Source organism: Buteo buteo, chromosome 2, assembly GCF_964188355.1.
Source record: "Buteo buteo chromosome 2, bButBut1.hap1.1, whole genome shotgun sequence".
Taxonomy (NCBI): Eukaryota; Metazoa; Chordata; class Aves; order Accipitriformes; family Accipitridae; genus Buteo; species Buteo buteo.
Window position 1 is genome coordinate 52,003,702 of NC_134172.1, and position 18,220 is coordinate 52,021,921.

The window sequence follows — 18,220 nt, forward strand, 5'->3', positions numbered from 1 at the left end:
TACATTTTATTGTACAGAAACTTTTATAATGTACCACATTATAAATAGACAGCAAGTCTATTTATTAAGGTTTAAGAGAGAGCAAAACGTCATAATATGCACACACCCCAACACCGTTTCCTTGCTATCAAATACAGGTGATGCACAAATGTAATATGAAACCTTGTCCAAAACTCACGCCCACAAATCAAAACTTCTGACACTTCCAGTTACCCATTACTTCCATTTCAATCATCTTCAGTGGCTCATTGTTGAGAAATGCCAAGTATCTGCCCTCGCCAGTCACGCCCTACAAAATTGTCGCCACTTGAGCCTCTCAAAACCATCGCTCCCTTAAACAATGTCATTTTTGTCCCCTGTACAACAAGGCTCCTGAACCTGTACCGACTCCAGGCCTACAAGCAACTCCTCTGATTTCAAAGGGATCACACATAGACTTGAAATAATGCATCTGCCAAAGCAGCTTGCTAGATCAGAGCTATTGCTATTATTTCCATTATGAACTTTTCTCAACTTCTGAACAAATTCATGCTCTCCTTTTACTGTAGCGTTCAGCAAGTGTTAAGTTCCTACTCTCACTTTAGTTACGTGCACTTTAAAAATCTGTCTAATGTACTTTTCTAAGTGCTACATAGACGGGAGCTGCTTCAGTACCAGGTGGTATAGCAGTTGCTGTGGTAACACCATTTTGTTCCTTAAGTATAAAGCAAGAGTGCCAGAGGCCTCTATAAACTAAGAATTGCATATTAACATATCATCTCAGGGCTATAGTAAATAATTGAGAGAGAGAGAGAGAGATGTATACACATGCACACACATGCCTCTTTGTAAGAACTCCCATGTAAAAGTGTTGACTCCAACACATCCAGTGCGCAAGTGAAATGCCACTCAACTCCATCAAGTTCATTCCAGCAAGTTTAGAGACGTTGCCTGTTTGCTAAACCATCAAATCACTGCTTTGGCTGGCAGAAAGCAATGCTGAAGCCACACCGCTTTACACGACCTAAAGAATTCACCCATATTAATCCCATCCAACAATATATCTGGAAACAATTTTTTAGGAAAAGAAAGTGGAAGGACAATTACCAGAATATGTATTTACTAGACTTACTTTTAAGCATACCCAGGCAAAAGGCTCATTTCAAGTTATAACACTGACACCACAATACCTTGTGATGTGATCATAATTTCTAATCTTACCTTCTGTTTCAGGAGAATTACTTTTTGGCATAGTCTTCATATAACACAGTGTGGTATTCTATGTCAGTTTTTCCCTTTAAACTAGATGAGAAGAGTTTTCTTAGGCAAATAAAGTAATAAAAAAACCTGATCCTGCAGTCCTGGCAGGCAAAATATCCATAGACTTCAAAAGGATATTATGCCTAAGGTTTGCTGGATCAAGCCTCAATAGAAGATGCATGTCCCTGCTGCAGTGTTACTGTAATTGAGAAGCAAGAGTTCCAGATTTTCTTCTTTCTCCTCCAGCTCTCCATGATTTTACCTTTTCCATGAACTCCCCTGCATGTAGCTGCAGTGGTTTTCTTCAAAGCTGCACTCTCTGAAGCTGGGGAGCCAGACTCTCTTCGAGGCCCTCCTTGAATTCCACTTTACCACCTGCTGCCAAATACATCAGGAAGGTGGAGATGGAGCAAGCAATTTTATCACAGACAGTGGGCCAGTCAAGATCATTAGTTTAAGAATTATGTTTTTCTGGGGTAAAGCGCTCCTGAAGCTGCATAGGTGGAGATTGGGGAACATACTGCCCCAGGATATGTTCCTACCTCTGCTGCCACCCCCTAAAGAAAATTAAGTAAATAAACACAGGCAAGCGATAACTCTAGGAGGACAGACTCTGTGCCTATTTAGCAATAGGAACGTTTCTGTTCCCCTCCTCCCTAGAGTATAAAAATGAAACTCCACCTGCAGGCAGGTAAGGCAGCTCCTTCTTTGCATGCCATGCTGCAGAAGTGGAAAGTCCATGTTCAACTCTTCACTATGCTTTGCATTATCAATGCATCTGCATTAGATATGTTTGAATATCACCAACAATATCAGAGCCAGAGCAATTCACCGCTTGACTAAACTAATGACATATAGAGTATTTTCCTGCTCTCATCACTGTATTATCAGTGCAGTCTAACAGCTATGTTGCTTAATGCACTGTTAAATACCCTGTGCTATTTATTTTCTTGCAAGAGAACTTCCTTCTCTTCCCGCTTTGGATTATAGCCCATTTTGTATCACACTGTGGCTGATAATTTGTTATTTAACCAATCATGTGGAAGGGATGAAGGGGAAAAAAAGGAAAGATAGGAAGTTAGTAGTTGTGAGAACAATTTGAAAGGGTCCATACATTGACACAGCTTGTAAGCTATGGACAAAATTTAAGTGCTTCTGCATTTTTTTTTTGAATGGCATATTAATGCCTGTGAAAGTAATTACACCTTTTTAATGTTCACATTCTAATAACTGTTATGCTAAAAAAACCACAGAGAAAACTAATGACAGAATAGAACTATAGTAAACTTCAACTGTTTTTCAGTTTTCATACAAAACCTGCAGCGACATTGCCCATTTCTGCTGACCTAGCGAGCGCTTGGCAGAGGTAATGAAAAGGCGCCTATTCTCCACACATGGGACTACAGCTTCAGGTGTAAACCTACCCTGGCCCAACTCAGGTGGGAGAGTTCTGCGCAGTTACAGCAATTGTGGACCTGACCCGTTAATTTTCAGCTGACGCTATATTATTTTTTTTTATTTGAGTTATTACACTTTCAGAACGAAAGTCTTATTTTATATAATTACATAAACACAATTGATGGTAGCAATTTATTCCAGGGACTGAAGACGTTCATTGGCAATCTAACAATGGAGGGAATTATTGCTGACAATTTTACAAAAGCTTTTATCAAAGTTTATGGGCCATTAAGCCCAACAGTGCAATTACCAATACGATATCATCACTCTCAATAGTACAGTGTTGGCCCAGAACAATCCATTTTCTAATCCTGTCTATTATAACTAGTCTGTTTACTCAGAAGTCATATGTTTGCTATTTCTGAAATGATCCAAATCTTTGAAACAGTATTTGAGTTTAGTTCATAGACAGGATCCAATTGGTACCATACTAAACTGGAAGAAAATAGCCCGAGTCCCTTTCAAGTGCCCATAACCAATTCAGATTTTCTCTTCATATGAATACAAAATACAGACATCAGCTAGGCATACAAGCATACACATATTAAATTCCATGATACACGGAGGCAGCTCTGGGAAACAGGCAGTACAATAAAAAAGGGAACATTTCTGTCCAGAACCTCAAAGAATTAAGTTCTTGACCTGACCTTGGCATTAGCACCTTCCATGCCCTATGCTATCATGAATTAATTTGGTTCATAGTACTAATGACCAGATGCAAAAGAAACAGAGAAGGTGTTAATTAGCTATTTTTACTCTTAATTCACTGAATACCATGTGCTCATTGATGCAAACCAGACTGCTGCTGTTTGAATCAAGACGATCTTCATTTAGAAAAAGGGTCTGTTCTTCCTTTTTTGCGCTTGACAAATCTTTTCAGTGTCAGGGAGAATTATCCACACATACTGATGGGAGCACCTTACACACTGATGAACACAAACTTCCATGGTGCTGGATTAGTTCATCTACCACAGACAACTGTGATAAAGTGATGCTGCCTAGGGGATCTGCCTCATTAAGGATGGAAGAGAGAACAAGAGCAGCTCTGAAATAATAACATCATTAAGAAGAGCACCTTACAGATCTTATTAGGTAGGAAACAGACTGACAATACCATTGTTCAACACTTAATTACTTTATGAAGACCAGATGGAAATAAGAGAGCATTTCAATGATAATCCTTTCAAATCCCAAACAAAAAGGCAAATATCAAACTGATCCATTAATTGGGCATGTACCCTAACACAGATGTTTTAAGAAATGATCAGATCCTACCAGATAACTGAAGATGCTCGAGTTTTGACTTCACCTCCTACTGCAGACATCCTCACTGCAAGTGGTCAGATTAGGAATTACAAGTGGAAGAGATCACATTTTTCCCTTTACACCGAATTAAAACTGCTGCAACTCAACTACGTATCGTCCTTTCCAGGTAGGTGGAAGCTGAGCATGCAACATAAGTATGAATTGCATATTTCCCTTTCTGGATCTGCTGAGAAATACTTGACCCTGCTCCTACTCTCAAAGACTGAACTTCTGCCATTAATTTTGGGGAAGTGATAACGGCATCAATATCAACCTAGATGCTACAACCAGGACAATAAAGGCAAAACATGGAGCTGATACCACCTTGCAAGCCTCATGCACTTCATTCAGTCTGCTGCACAAAGACACCAGCTCAATTCTAACGTTGACTTTCCCCTGCTCCACGAGTGAAACTTCAAACAGAAGCCTGTGCTCTGTCCCCAACATGTAGGAGTACACAAGGACCAGCTAGAGAGTTTTTCATTAGAAAGCCAAACACTTGTATGGACGTTCAATGCCCTGCCAGCCATTGTGCCTTGGTAAGGACAGTCTTGCTGTGAGCAATCAGATACCAGTCAGAATTCAAATATTGAACCTGAAGAGGGAAAAACACTCTTCCTGGGCATAATTCATCTTCTGTTCACAATACCGGAGGTGTCCATTGGGAAAGACCCGGATCAGTATCTGAGGAAGGGGAGATAAGGCTGTTACTAGGTTTTCTGACAGCTTGTTTTTCAGAGAGTGACTTCCCTTCCTTAGTCTGGCTCTGAAAACGAAGTCACACTTCCACCACTTCCCAACTCTCAGCAAACACCAAGGGCCCCGTGTCCTACACACTGCTCTGTGGTGCAAAACCCATGTTCATGCGGAGGCCCAACAGCTTCAATTATGGTCTAGCTGTGACAAAACAGCTTCCAGAGTCAGGATTTTGCCAGCTAACACTTCTGTTTCCAAAAAATTGGTTTGTTTTGTTCTGGTTTCATCGGTTTTTCACTTGGGGTTTTCTGTTTGTTTTTAACAGGGAGGGGGGAAGGGATGGACTTAGTGCAAAACTAGTCTGAAGAGCAGCAAAACAAATTGAATCCTGTTCAACAAGTGAGAATGTCAAGTTTCCATTCATGAGAAACAGGCTGCAATAAAAATGAAGGAGAAAAAACCACTCCACACATTTAACAGCTTTTGACTAAAGGCACTTTCTGTTCAGCAGTTCCCAAGAATGTCGTGCCAACCACTGATGGGCTCGCACTCAGGGACTTGAGGACATCTCCCCGCCACTTTTTTGTGGGGAAGATTTCCTTGTCTTCACATGCCCAGTAGATGATCTCTGTACCTTCAGATTTAACACGAGAAGCAAGCTTGTCAAACATTAGTCACATCTGCTCTTACCACAGCTTTCCCTTCCCAATGATTAAAGGCAGTGAAGAAGAATTGTTTTTTCCAGCTTCCAAAGTCATAGTTTGTGCAGAGTTTACCACCAACACCTTCAGGTAGAAGAACTGGTAACTTCTACTTGCAGAAGAAAAAACAGTGATCACATATGCAAAATGTTATTTTTATCTGGCACTGAAGATTTGGTATCTTCATTATTTTGAAAGGCTTTTTTTATTGAATAGGTATCCCTAGTGTCTTATATATCTTTTATGTTAAGTGAAAAAGTTGGAAAGAAACATGATTGCAAAATTTTCTCCTGAATAGAGCAGACACTTATTGGGCCAGCAGGTCCCCAAATCCTACCTATTCTCCATATCCCCAGAGTGCACCATCAGCCAGAGCTACTTATTGCCTTTGATAGCTCAGGTTGTATTTTCTTAAATTAATCACCATTGCTTTGTATGTGGTATAACCAGTTATGACAGAGCAGTAAAGTGACCATATTTTTTTTTAAATACTACTTTCACAATGCCAAAAGCACATGGGATTTTTTGATTGCATAATACAGCTACTTAAAATTAAGACAAACTACAAAATAACAACATTAGGAAACAAAGGACAAGAAGACCTTTTCTTCCTTGTCTTCTACACCAAATTACCATGCCTCATCACAAGTCCAAACCCAACAGCAGAAGCTGCAAGTGAACCATGAAGCACATCCCCTCGGAAACACCAGGGATAGTGCATAATCCATGAGCACATCTGAGAAAAGCAGTTTTCTGCATCTCTGGTTATGCCACATCCATTGGAGTTGATGGCCCAAGAAGAGATGAAGGAAAGCTAAGACTGCAGCAAACTGTAAATGTTTGGTAAGCACCTGCTTGAGAATTCCTCACTGCAATTAAAGAAAGCAGAGGTGCACTTGGCAAGGTGACTTCTTTTCCCTGTTAAGTATCTGCTCGTGGAAAATTAATACGAAAACATAAGTGTTGAAGATACAGCACAATGCCACCTGTACAAAACAAATGTGTATCTCGTTTTAATGTAAGCTTTGGTTAAGTGGCTTGTGTTGAAATGCTACCCAGCGTTCCAAGTGTAACCCAACTTAATCATATCTATTGAAAACCACATAATAAATAACATGAAATATGCAGCATGCCATCCTAATTGCAGAGGTTGTCTCATTTACTAGAAGTCATTTATTTATTCAAATGACTTGAATGAACTTGAATCATGGGAACTAGTTACTGATTTGTGCAAACAGCCTCTTACTTCTTTGCTAAAGGCACTGTTGAAATAACTGACCCAACTGCTAAAACAAGCTCCTTCCTTAGTCTTACCTCCTGAGCGAACTTCAGAAAACACGATTGTTCTACAAAGGCATTTTGAACTTAAGAATTTAAAAAAAAAAAAAATAGAGACTCAATGAGTTACAATGCAATGTATTAATTAATGCAATGGAAAAAATTGGTGTTTCCAAGATCAGAGAATTGCTTAGCAATTGGGAACTGCACGTGCAGCCGTAATTGCACTTTGCAGAATTTAAGTACACAGCTCTTAAGAAAAAATGTTTACTACCTCAGACCTGAAAGCTGAATTTGATTCACAAAGTGCACATATGTCTCTCAGATCTTAATGAGGGGTGGGGGGTGTATACATATCCCCAGACAGAAGCAGCTATAGTCTCCTTTTGTTTGGTTTTTTGGTTTTTTTAAGTTTGGCCTTGCAAACATGAAAACTGCCATCACAACTGTGCTGCAGCTACATAGAAAACATAACTCAGGAAACAATTCAGACTTTACAGCTGTTTACACCCCACCTTGATTTGCAGCTGTCTCACGCCACTGTTATTTCAGGAGGTGCCGGGGCTTCCCCTGGGGCGGTGGAACAAGGGGTCAGGCATGCTGAGCCCTACCACAGGCGGGGAATGAGCCCGCTTCGGTCGCAAGGAGCCAAGCCAGATGCATGCCACCGTAGGTCACCTCAGCCCAGGCTCCGGCCAGGCTCCATCAAGGGACATGTCCCCAGGGAAGGACATGCAGAAGGGCCTTCAGGAAAGAGGAGAAACGATGCTCTGCATGAGACATCATTTCAAAGCTTGCGAGTAAGCCCCGAATAGGATGTCGGTTATCTCCAACTCCAGGCAGTGTTTATCGTTGGCTTGGGTGTGGGGCGAGAGGCCAAAATCCTAGCAGGCAACTTCGCCAGCGACCAGCTGTGTTGCCTCAGGCAACCATTCAAAGCCTCCGTGGCTCCGGTCCCGTGGCTCCCGATAGGTAAAATAAGACTTTTCCCTACCTAGGAGAAGCACTGCATGAACTTGCAGTGCCCCAGTGCTAAGAGGGGCTGATTTCCAGGGCTCTTCTGGTTATCTTCATATTTACTGCTGAATCTGGTGACGGGAAGGCAGGGATTATGCCACCGCATTTTGATTACCAAACACACACAAAACCCATTCCCACAAACTGATAATTTTCTTCTCATAAAAGCCAGAGCTAAAATACTGCTATCCTGTCATCAAGACAGCTGGTTTATATCCTCTCCTCCTTCCTTCCACATCTTCCTCGGAAAACATCCTGCCTGACATGGTCCCTGTCGACTTGCCCAGCCCCACTGGCCCCCGCGCCCCAGGAGGAGCTGACTACTCTGGCAGAGTGGTTCTGGCAAAACCACCTTTGCCGGTCCTGCATATTTGTATTTATTCTTTTTTTCCCTTTGGTTTGGGATGGAGGGGCCTGGCAAGCCCACCACTTTTCCAGGGAGCTGGAGAGTACACCTGGGGAGGCCACCCACCCTTCACGTGGCACCTCTGCAAGGTAAAGGAACCACAGACTGGTAACCACTAGACGGAGGAGAAGGCTTTTAATGTACACAGAAGCACGGCCAGCCCTTGGGGCATTGCTACTGCTCGGCAGCTTTCACACCGCCGCCTGCCCAAAGCCCCGGCCGGCCTGCTTGTGTACCTCCAGCAAGAAGGTTGCAAGCCTCCAACTCTAACTCTGGCCAGAGGTTAGCAAGGTACAGTGAAGGCACCAAACATACGTAGGCCAGGGATGTAATAGCTACCAAGCTTTTTTTAGAAATTTATTTATTATATTTCATTATTTCTATTATTGCATTATTTTTATTTCATTTGATGAAAATGGGAAAAAGTGATCACAAACATTTTGGACTGCATTTATCTTTCCACTTAACATTCACCCAGATCGAAGCGGAGCTATTTATGTGTATGTAAATGACATTTTACCCCACCCCCAACACCTTAAGTTTTTCAGGGGGAGAAGAAGCAAACTGAAGTTAGTTCATTAATTTGAGCCAAACTCAGCAAACACGCCTTGGCCAAAAAACTGAGTGGGAGGGAGGCATAAGAAAATGAAGTGGTGTTCTGGTATTTTCAAAATAAACCTGCAAATTTTCATTTCAAACAACATTTCATTTTCCTTCTTATCCAACTTAAAAAGAAAACAAATGGTCTCAGGTCAAATTTAGTCTTCCAAATTATCTTAAAACAGGGGGGTTTTGTCGGTGTTTTGTTGTTGGTTTGTTGGGTTTTTTTCCCTTCACTTCACTAGAACCACCCTAGCATTTGTTTCATTTGACTGGAAGTTATTCTTTTTTTCCAGTTGTTTTTTTTTTCTCTCCAACCACTGAAACAAACAAAACCCACCCATGATTTGATGCACTTTAGTAGTACGACATGCATGCGAACACGTAGATGTTTACTTTCATGTACACAGATGTGTTGGGCAGGAGAAGGCATGCTGGCAGGAGGAGGAACCTTGCATCTGCCTTGCACGGATCTGTCAACAGGCAAAACACACTTTGCATTAAAACTTCAAAATGAAAGCTTGCAGGCTGCACGCCTTCATGGGCTACGTAAATCCAGCGCTGCTCTCTCCTAGCAATGCCTTCTGTTCTTTAAAAAAATTTAAAAGGTGCAGCGTGGTAGCACGTGTACTTTTTAGCTCAATGGCCAACCCACACGGCCTCATCTTTTCACTCTGGTCATCAGAAAGTTGTCCTGTTCGAACACATGATACAAGTGGGTTTCTCAGGCTTCCTCCTTGTGAGCAACCCTCAATAACATTATTAAGCACAGAGAGCACAAGACCCATACCTACACATTCTCCCTATGAAACAAACTAGGAAAGCATGTCATAGCTCTTAATAAATAACAACCTTGCTTCAGCAGGAATAGACATTTATTTTGGTACGACTTCTCTGTACAGAGAAGTACATCTTTTTTTTTGCACATTTCCTTTAGGAATGACTTCTGCTGCCCATATTCACGCCAAATGTTCTGTAACTATTTCTGAAGAAAAAAAAAAAATACTATTACTCAATATTGTTAGGTCAGCAGAATTCAGTCCTAAAAAAAGTATTACAGTCCCGTTTGCTGTAGCTGGAAGCCAAGAGGTAACACATCAAAACCCAGAATGGGCAGAAACAATACTAGATCTCATACTGCACCTACTAATAAAGTGTTCCTGGAAGTGAAGGGGCATAGGAGAATGTCAAATCAATACATATTTCAGGGTCAGCATGTACTGTACCAAGCTGAACAACAAATGTCAGAGTCCACACAAAACATCAAGCAGTGGATTTCCACCCTGTGCACCGTTAATTCCTGGCAAAAAAAATTCAGCTGAACACTTTCTACCCACACCTACACACTGCTGATAAATCCATAGTGCTGGCTCCCCATGTCCTCACGCCTCCCACGACCTCTCCAGCGGCAACAGGTAGGAACGGCAGCGGTCCTCAGGAACAGAGGACTTCTGATGAGTCACATCCAACACAGCTTTTATCCCACCCTTGTCACTCCAACCAGAGGACTTGTGGCATTGCATCAGCCTCATTTGAAGGGTGCATCCCAGAGGTGAGGGGCCATCAGCTAATCCCTCGTCATTATTCCCACTCTCCTGCTGTAGACCTCAGCGCCACACAGCTCCTGGTCATCGCCCCCATCACAGGTGCTGGGTGAAGCGCTGCTTAGGACCCAGAGAGGCAAATTCTACACTAACTTCTCCAACTGCACTTACGGCAAGACGTGTTGCTCAAGCTCACCTGGAGGCGAGAGCAAGGCAGGTGACTATCCCCGTCATAGCAATAACTGCTGCTTGGGTATTCATTGGAGGCTACACACCTTCTATGACTGCTACAGAGCAAATCCGGGAAACGAAAAGTGAGACCATGCCTTCCACTGAGCAGGAAAAAAAAGCTCTGCTGCCTTTCCTTATAACTTTCCCTTTTTGCTAAAACTAGCAAAATCCTAGCTGGGTTGAGTGCGATTGCTGTGCCAGCTGAGCCCTGACCAACAGAACTGCATTTTTCCCTAGCAGATGCTCAAGGAGAGCAGTACAGCACAATCAGGTTTTGAGACATTATAAGCCCAAATAGAAGATGCCTAATGCAATTCACACACACTTCCAAAATAACAACTACTCTAGCTAGCAAGTCATCTTTTTACAGAATTAGATAGACCTCATCCCTGTTTCGACTAGTCTAAATTATAAAGGTTTGTCAGCCAGGTCACCCCAGCAAGTGCTCCTAATGTAGACTGGCCAGAGGATGCTTTTGTGGGTACAGTCAATTCTGGCTCCCCCAATTAAGGTTCTACAAGTCAAAGCATTTCTCTGACAGTACAAGCACATTTGCATTACACAAGCCCTTTTACAATACAGATCCATCTAACGTGAGATTTGACACGAGTTCTCATACGTGTAAACGCCAATGCTTATAACATAACATGCTGACTGCTAATTTTGAATGTATGTTAGTTCTTACTGGGATACTCCACTCAAATACGCAGGGTGACTTTACCCTCTGATGCACACATACTACCGAAACTTGGACTAATCCAGGAGTTTGTACCAATATCAACAGTTTCTATGCAAAACCATTCCGTGAAGGTATTGTCGTCCTCCCTAAAATGAAGTAAACTTTTCACTAGGCTTGTTTCCGAAGAGCTAACAAGCAAAGGCAGTTTGTGCTCAAGGAAGATAAGGACACCTTCTGAAGGAACTGGTTTGGCTAGTCAGCTATCTTACTGCTAAAGCTAGCATATCCCAATGATTTCAGTGATACATGGATACTCAAATGCAAAAGTCAGCCCTGAGGACCATAATGGCATTGTGTGACACTCCCTGAAAGTCTCTCTATATAAATTAACAAATAAATTACAATGGACTACTCTGATTGTAAAGTCTCCAGGGCATTGATCTTGATTTCTTATTTATCTGCAACTCTCTTAATATACTCTTGACACAAGAAATAACACATTTGTATTTACTGTCACTTCAGCGTGTAGTCTGCTCACCATACACACACACTTTGCTGAGAGGCCAATCTCTTTTGTAACTTTTTCACCTAGCTGCTGTATTTTGCAGATTGCTCAAATTAAGGAGATGACTGCCAGCACTTTACCTTCCCTTCCCTACTTGTCAGAAATTGCCCTTCATGATGGGATTTGGGTTTTGTTCTTAATCATTCACACATTGCAGCACTGGAGTAAGAGCAGGTCTATACTCAGGACTACTTATTTAATTATATTATCTCACCAAATTGGACCATATCAGTATCTAAATTTCCGTATCTCTAACTGCATTCTCTGCCAAGGCTGCACAGATTTATTTCAGTTTCCAAATCCAAAAATGTTCAGTCATTTACCAAGGAGAACAAAAAAAATGAATGGGTGCATAGACAAGACTTTAGATAATAACCAAATACCTACACCCATGCATATATTCGCTCCTGTCTCCAGAGAGAAAACTCCACCTGCACCAGGATAATACAAATACAGGAATGACAGAACAGCGTAGCAGCAATCTCTGCTCCCATGGAGCAGCAGCCAGGTTACACAGGAGGACATCTGAAAAGTCACTGGATGCCTGCTCGTAACCGGATCAAGCCCTACACAACCCACAAAGATTAGTCTACCTGTATACATCTGTCACAAGTAAGTACAGAATAATATACAGTGCAGACACTACAAAACAATGTAAAGGGCAGCAATACATAATAGCAGTACACATGTAGCCCACACGTAAACACTGCACAGGATATTAGATGGAGCTTTTTCATTTCATGTGAAAATGAATACTTCAACATCCTTAAGGAACTTGAGTTTTCCTTTGTTTTTCAGAGAGCAATGTAAGACATCTGGTACAGAAGGCCATCACAGCCGACTTCTGCAGGTCCCGAGCTGCCCAGAATGCTTGCATGCACGCTCCCAACATGGAGCGGCACGTTCCCATCCCACAACGGCTGCAGCTACAGATCAAAACTAGCGATATAAAACCAATATATAGCAACAAAAAGCAGTTCGCTTAACTGTAGCACTGTCACCGAGCATTGCCACACAAAACGGACACGGGTCAAATGCAGCCTGCGTAAGTGGCACGCCGGCTGTCGTAGGTATTTATCTCGGGTACCACCGAGCAGGCCATCCGGGGTACATTACTGGAAATCTGGATTAGTTCCACTGTGGTTAATGTGGGTCAACATCAGAGCAGGTAGATAAGAGAGAGAGGCAGGTATCGATCCCTGTGAGTGTACTTCAGTTTCCAGCAATGTTGTTTGGTTCTGGAATATGCACAATTGGGGGGGAGGGGGTTGTATCTTAGTGACTACCATGTTACAACTAAACCAGTTTTTTCTCATCCACATTCAAAAATCTCATTCTAAAAGTTTGGGAAAAAAACAAAATTGTATTTAAATTTCCATTCAACTATTATGTTGATCAGATTTTATAGGTTGATTCTCACATTCTTCTAACAAAACCAACATTTGCCCAGGTACTTTTTTTTTTCATATGTGATTTGAACTTTAAAATCCACAGAATTTGGTCTTAAAACTCAAGAGTGTTGCATATATTTATTACAGCACATTTACTTCCAGAATTACTCTGAATTCTGATGCTAGGCCCTATCACTTGACCAAGGAGGCAGGTCACAACATACACTGATGCTCTATTACCTGTTGGACCTGTTGCTTCAAACCAGTATCTCGCAATTCTCAAATGCTGCTTCATTTTGTACCCCTGACTCATTTTCTTGCTTATCCTTAAGCGCGGGGAGAAACTAACAATGACCAATCGATTGATTAATGCTTCCTGAAGAAATTCTTCTGCCCTCACCTCTGCCACTGAGCCTCTAGCTCTCCGCAGAGGAACAGTTACTTGCTGACAGAACATACTGAGAGTAATCTCTATTGGGTTTATCACTTAGCTGTTGATTATTTAGTAATCCTCAAATAGCTGGCACCCTCCTAAGTTTATGAGACACAGAACTGAACACTATAACATGGTATTTGTCCTCACACTTTCTATATTCTACAGGGCATGTCCACCTGAGGCTGCATCTCAAAAGACTTTTAACACAAGCACAGCAAATGGAATCATCCTGCTTCTCATCATTTTCAAAGGATGAGGGGAAAAAAAAAGAAGAAAAAGAAAACCAGGAAAGAAAAACTGCCCATGTTACATCAACAACAGGTATGAACTTGATTCCTGGAACAAGAGAATCTCTCCACTTTTTAAAGGTTGTGCAACTAGTTCTTTTGGATGGGGTGTTTCTCCCTTTCAGGGCGGTTTTACTGTCCACAGTCACGAAAGACTAACTCGGTTGCTTTATGCCATGCATCAGCCCTTCTAAAAACTATTAATTCTCTTCTCCCGCTTTTTCTTTAAAAAGAAAGAAAGAAAGGAAAAAAACCAACCCAATCCACACCACCCAAATCTGCATTTTTCCCTGGCTGGCAGATTTCCAAGATAAAGAGGACTGCACTCTGCCTGGAACAGCAGCCGGGGCCTGCTCTCCAAACTCACAAAAGAGAGCACCACACACAGAGGAAAAAAAAAAAAAAAACAAACAAAAAAGGACGGATCCGACCAGCCAGAAACGTTTTCTCACCCTCTAAACCAGTTTCTCAAAAAAAAAAAAAAAGAACCAACCCAAACCCAAACCCCAAAGCACCAGCCCCACCAGCGAACCCGAGCCGGAGGCGCCCGCTCCGCGCCGTTCCCACGCACCGCCGGGCCGGGCGGTCACCGCGCGGGGGGACAGCGCCGGCAGAGGCGGGACGGCTTCTTCACGCCGGGTCAGGCAGGGATAAATCGCCCTGCTTTTTAATAACTGGGGAGCCAGAACCCACCTGAGGTTTCCCCTCTTTCCACGCCACCCCCACCCCCCCGCCTTCCCAGGTGTATACTTTTTTTTCTTTTTTTTTTTTTTTTAACAGGACAAGCGGAGGTGTGCGGGTCAGGGCGGCAAGGGGGGTTACCGGAGCGGTGCTTACTCCGGGGCTGCGCGGCTTTTCCCCGCCGCCACCGCGGGGGTGCCGACAGCGGCGGTGCGGGCCGGTGCGGGGCTGAGCCCGCCGCCCGGCCGGGCACCGCGCTCCGGGGAGCGATTGGGCAACGCGGGAAGGGTGGGAAAGAAGAAAAAGAAACACGACAGGAGAGAAGCACGACCGACGAGATGTGCCAAGGCTTATTCCCTTTTATTTCCTCCACCCCCACAAAAGAAAATAAACCTAGAATCAGGAAGTCAGAGCTGCGTGATCGCTGCTATAGGTTTGGGTTTTTTCCCTTTCTCCTCTCTGTCTCTGCTTTTTTTTTTTTTTTTCCTTAAGGAAAGTAGTTGGGACTTTCCCTCCGCCGCTCCCCACGGGAGGCCGCGCCGCGCCGCCGCCCGCAGCCTCAGCCCCCGCGGTCCCACGGGGCGCCACCGGCGAAGCGGCGGCGGCGGCGGGACCCCCCCTCGCGCCCCCCCTTACCTTTCTTTTCCTCCACGGCGGAGCAGAAGGCGACGCGCCCCAGCAGCAGCACCAGGACAGCGGCCCCGCGGGGCCCGGCGGCAGCGAGGGGGCTGCGGCCGCCCATGCTGCGGGACCGCCGCTCCCTCGGAGGCGGCGGGGGGGGGGAGGTCGGACGGGACGAGGCGCACGGAGGTTTCCGCGGAGCCGCTCCTCCGCTCCGCTCCGCTCTGCTCCCGCGGCCGCGATCAGCTCCGCGCCGCCGCTCTGCCCCGCGCGGCTCCGCGCAGCATGCTGGAGGGCGGCCGTCGAGGGCTTGCGAGCACACGTGCGTGCCCCGCTGCGGGCGGGCTGCAGCCTTCCTCCTCCTCCTCCCTCTGCTCCTCCCGCTGCAGGCGGCGGCGGCGGGTGCGCAGGGGCTTGCGGAGCGGCTGGAGCCGGCTGCAGGACGGGGCGCGCCCGGCTGCGCTCTCCGCCCGGCCGCGGAGCGCAGGGGCTCCCTCTGGGGACGCCGAGGAGGAGGAGGAGGAGGAGGAGGAGGAGGATGGGGCGGGAGCAAGGAGCAGGGGGGAGGAGGAACCGGCGGCGCCTTCCCCGCCCAGGTGGGGAAGGGACGGACCCGTCACCTGTCCCGGGACACAGGACGAGAGGAGGGGGTGAGTGGGGAGGGGACACTCTAACTGCTTGCTCGAGAGGGTGGGGGGACGCTCCGCTCCCCGGTGGCTCCTGCCCGGCAGCTGCCAAAGGCATGAGCTCGCATTTGCGCCGCTGCTCGCAAAAAAGCGGCGTGGCCCCGGCACAGCCTCCGCCCCTCCTCTCCCCCCCCGCCCCGTGTCGCCTCCCGGGGGGAGGCCGGGCCCCCGCGGGGGGACAGCGTCTGTGCGGCAGCGCGGGTTCCCCGGGGCGTTTTGCAGCAGAAACCCTGTCCCGCCCCCCCCCGCCGGGTCCCCGCAGCCCCCAGGGAGGGGAGTGAGGGCGAGGAAGGGCTGAGGCGCTTGAGCGGGGAGCAGCGGCCACGAAGAGGCTCCGGAGGTTAAATCCGCTCCCTCAGGGGCGCATCTCCCGGGGCTCCGGCCCTCCTTTCTGCCCCCCCCCAAATCAGCGGAGCCCGCTGGGCGTCCCTGCAAACAGTCCTGTTCTCGTTTGGGCATTTTACGCCCGATGCTTGCGAGGCCAGGTGTGTGCGTGAAATAAAACCGCACTGTTTCTATGCTTGTTTTAGCACAAGGATAAGAGGGTCCATACCTGTGCATACCGTTTCTATTCCCCTGCAGTGGCAGTGAGAAGGGGCTCCTTGCTCTGCGTAACAACTTAATAAACACGCAATAATATAAGTGTTCTTGAGGTGCTCTGGGGACATCGACAGCCGTTAAGCAAAAGAGTACAGGCATGGTGCTCCTTCCCCCCCCCCCCCCCGACATCTTTCCTCGCGGAGAGGCAAACCCAAGCTCTTCAGTATTCAGTAAAATACGCTTATGGTTACAGTCTCTCTCTTTTTTTTTTTTTTTTTTTTTTTTAACAGGCTGCTCCTCTGGAAAGTGGGAGGAAGCACCGTCTTGTCACTCAGGCACATAAATAGGACATAGAAGTGTCACTTGTCTGGACTGGGATCTCTCTGAGTAAATCATGATTCAACATACAAACTTGTTAAATGCTGGTGGCAATTTCTTTGGAAAGCTCTTGTGAAGACTTGGGTCACACAGTCAATAGGATATGAAGCCTTAGAACTGTTATGATTAACTGGGAACTCCAGAACTGAAGTCCAGAGTGACAGGAGTTTTGGGAGATGACATGCTAAATGCCTGTGTCTATCACAGGGTACTGGAACACAATAGATTGCAAAATAGCCTCTGAGTGTATCTTGACTTTCCTCTGTGATGCATGTTCCTCTGAGACAGGCATTACTTTTCTCCTACCAGTCAACTTCCTCTGTATAATCTTTTTCTGATAGTTTAACTAGTTACTGTCCTAACTAGGCAGAGAAAACCACCATCCCATTTACTTATCCTAGCACAAAACCCAATGCCTGACCACATGCCTTTAACCAGGTATTGTCCCACCATGCCTGTAATCATTTATTAAGAGGAATCAGGGGACAAGTCAGCTTTTGTATGCTGTAGCTGACATTCTGGTTTGATTATGTTTTGTAAATAATGTGAAAGATGTGCTTCGAAGTAAACTCAGACATTGGTAACAGGAACTCTGCTCATACGATTTGTTTCATGGCTGTAACTGAGGGCAGAATCTGGGCTTACAATACAACATTAATGCAATTTGCTTCAGAGATGCTCACACATTGCAACTTCATAAACATTCATGTATATGATGCATTTTCATTTATTTATACAAATAGAAGGATCTTTAAAAATGAGAGGAGCAGGAAAAAAATGATCAAATTCTGGGGAGGGAGGATTTGAAGAGCATCCTCAGAACACACTAATGATTGCAGCTTGCATTATGAGAAAGGAAACGCAATTAAGACAACCAAGAAAGGAATCTCAAATCAGTTCTGTAGATAAATACTAATAAAAGACTTGTGCCCCTAGACATGCGTGTTGAGCATCAAGCTACCACTATGGAAGGCAATGGATTTTTTAAAATCTAGAAAAAGATAGGATTCAAAGTGACAATTGAAAAACAAACTAAACTTAAGAAAAAAAAAGAAAACATCTTTTGCATATGAATTCAGTGGAGAAACTTGTCCAAGTCCTGTCCTAACACGCTAACGAACAAATACTTGCTTTGCAGAATTTTTTGTGCAACTGTGATTCTACCTGCTATACAGAGCAGGAACATTTCATAGTTGCTTCACCTCCCATCACGTACTGTCCCTCCATAAATGCACATAAACCCAAGAATTTGATCCTAACTAAACACCTCCTTCATTCCTGACATGATGGGCAAGGGAAGACTAGGCAAATTCCCCTTTAAATTTTCTTTCCCACACTGCAGATATCCACTAGAGGAGACTCTCATCTGCTCCTGGCAGTGCAGTACCGCTGAAGGGGCTGCGCAGCAAGCTGCCATGAATTCTGTCCTCCCACCTTTTTGAGCACAAATATGTTACTTTCATGGCATCTGTGCTCTACTT

At 44.8% G+C, this 18,220-nt stretch overlaps 1 protein-coding gene across 2 annotated transcripts in view; it reads right to left on the minus strand.

The window, feature by feature from the left end:
- Positions 1–15,622, minus strand: part of EGFR (epidermal growth factor receptor) — a 169,360-nt gene extending 153,738 nt beyond the window's left edge. For both annotated transcript variants that reach the window (XM_075054644.1, XM_075054636.1), the window contains exon 1: positions 15,151–15,622. In XM_075054644.1, coding sequence (XP_074910745.1) covers positions 15,151–15,256 — 106 coding nt within the window. In that variant the 5' untranslated portion in view covers positions 15,257–15,622. The remainder of the gene's footprint in view (positions 1–15,150) is intronic.
- Between the last annotated feature and the right edge of the window lie 2,598 nt (positions 15,623–18,220).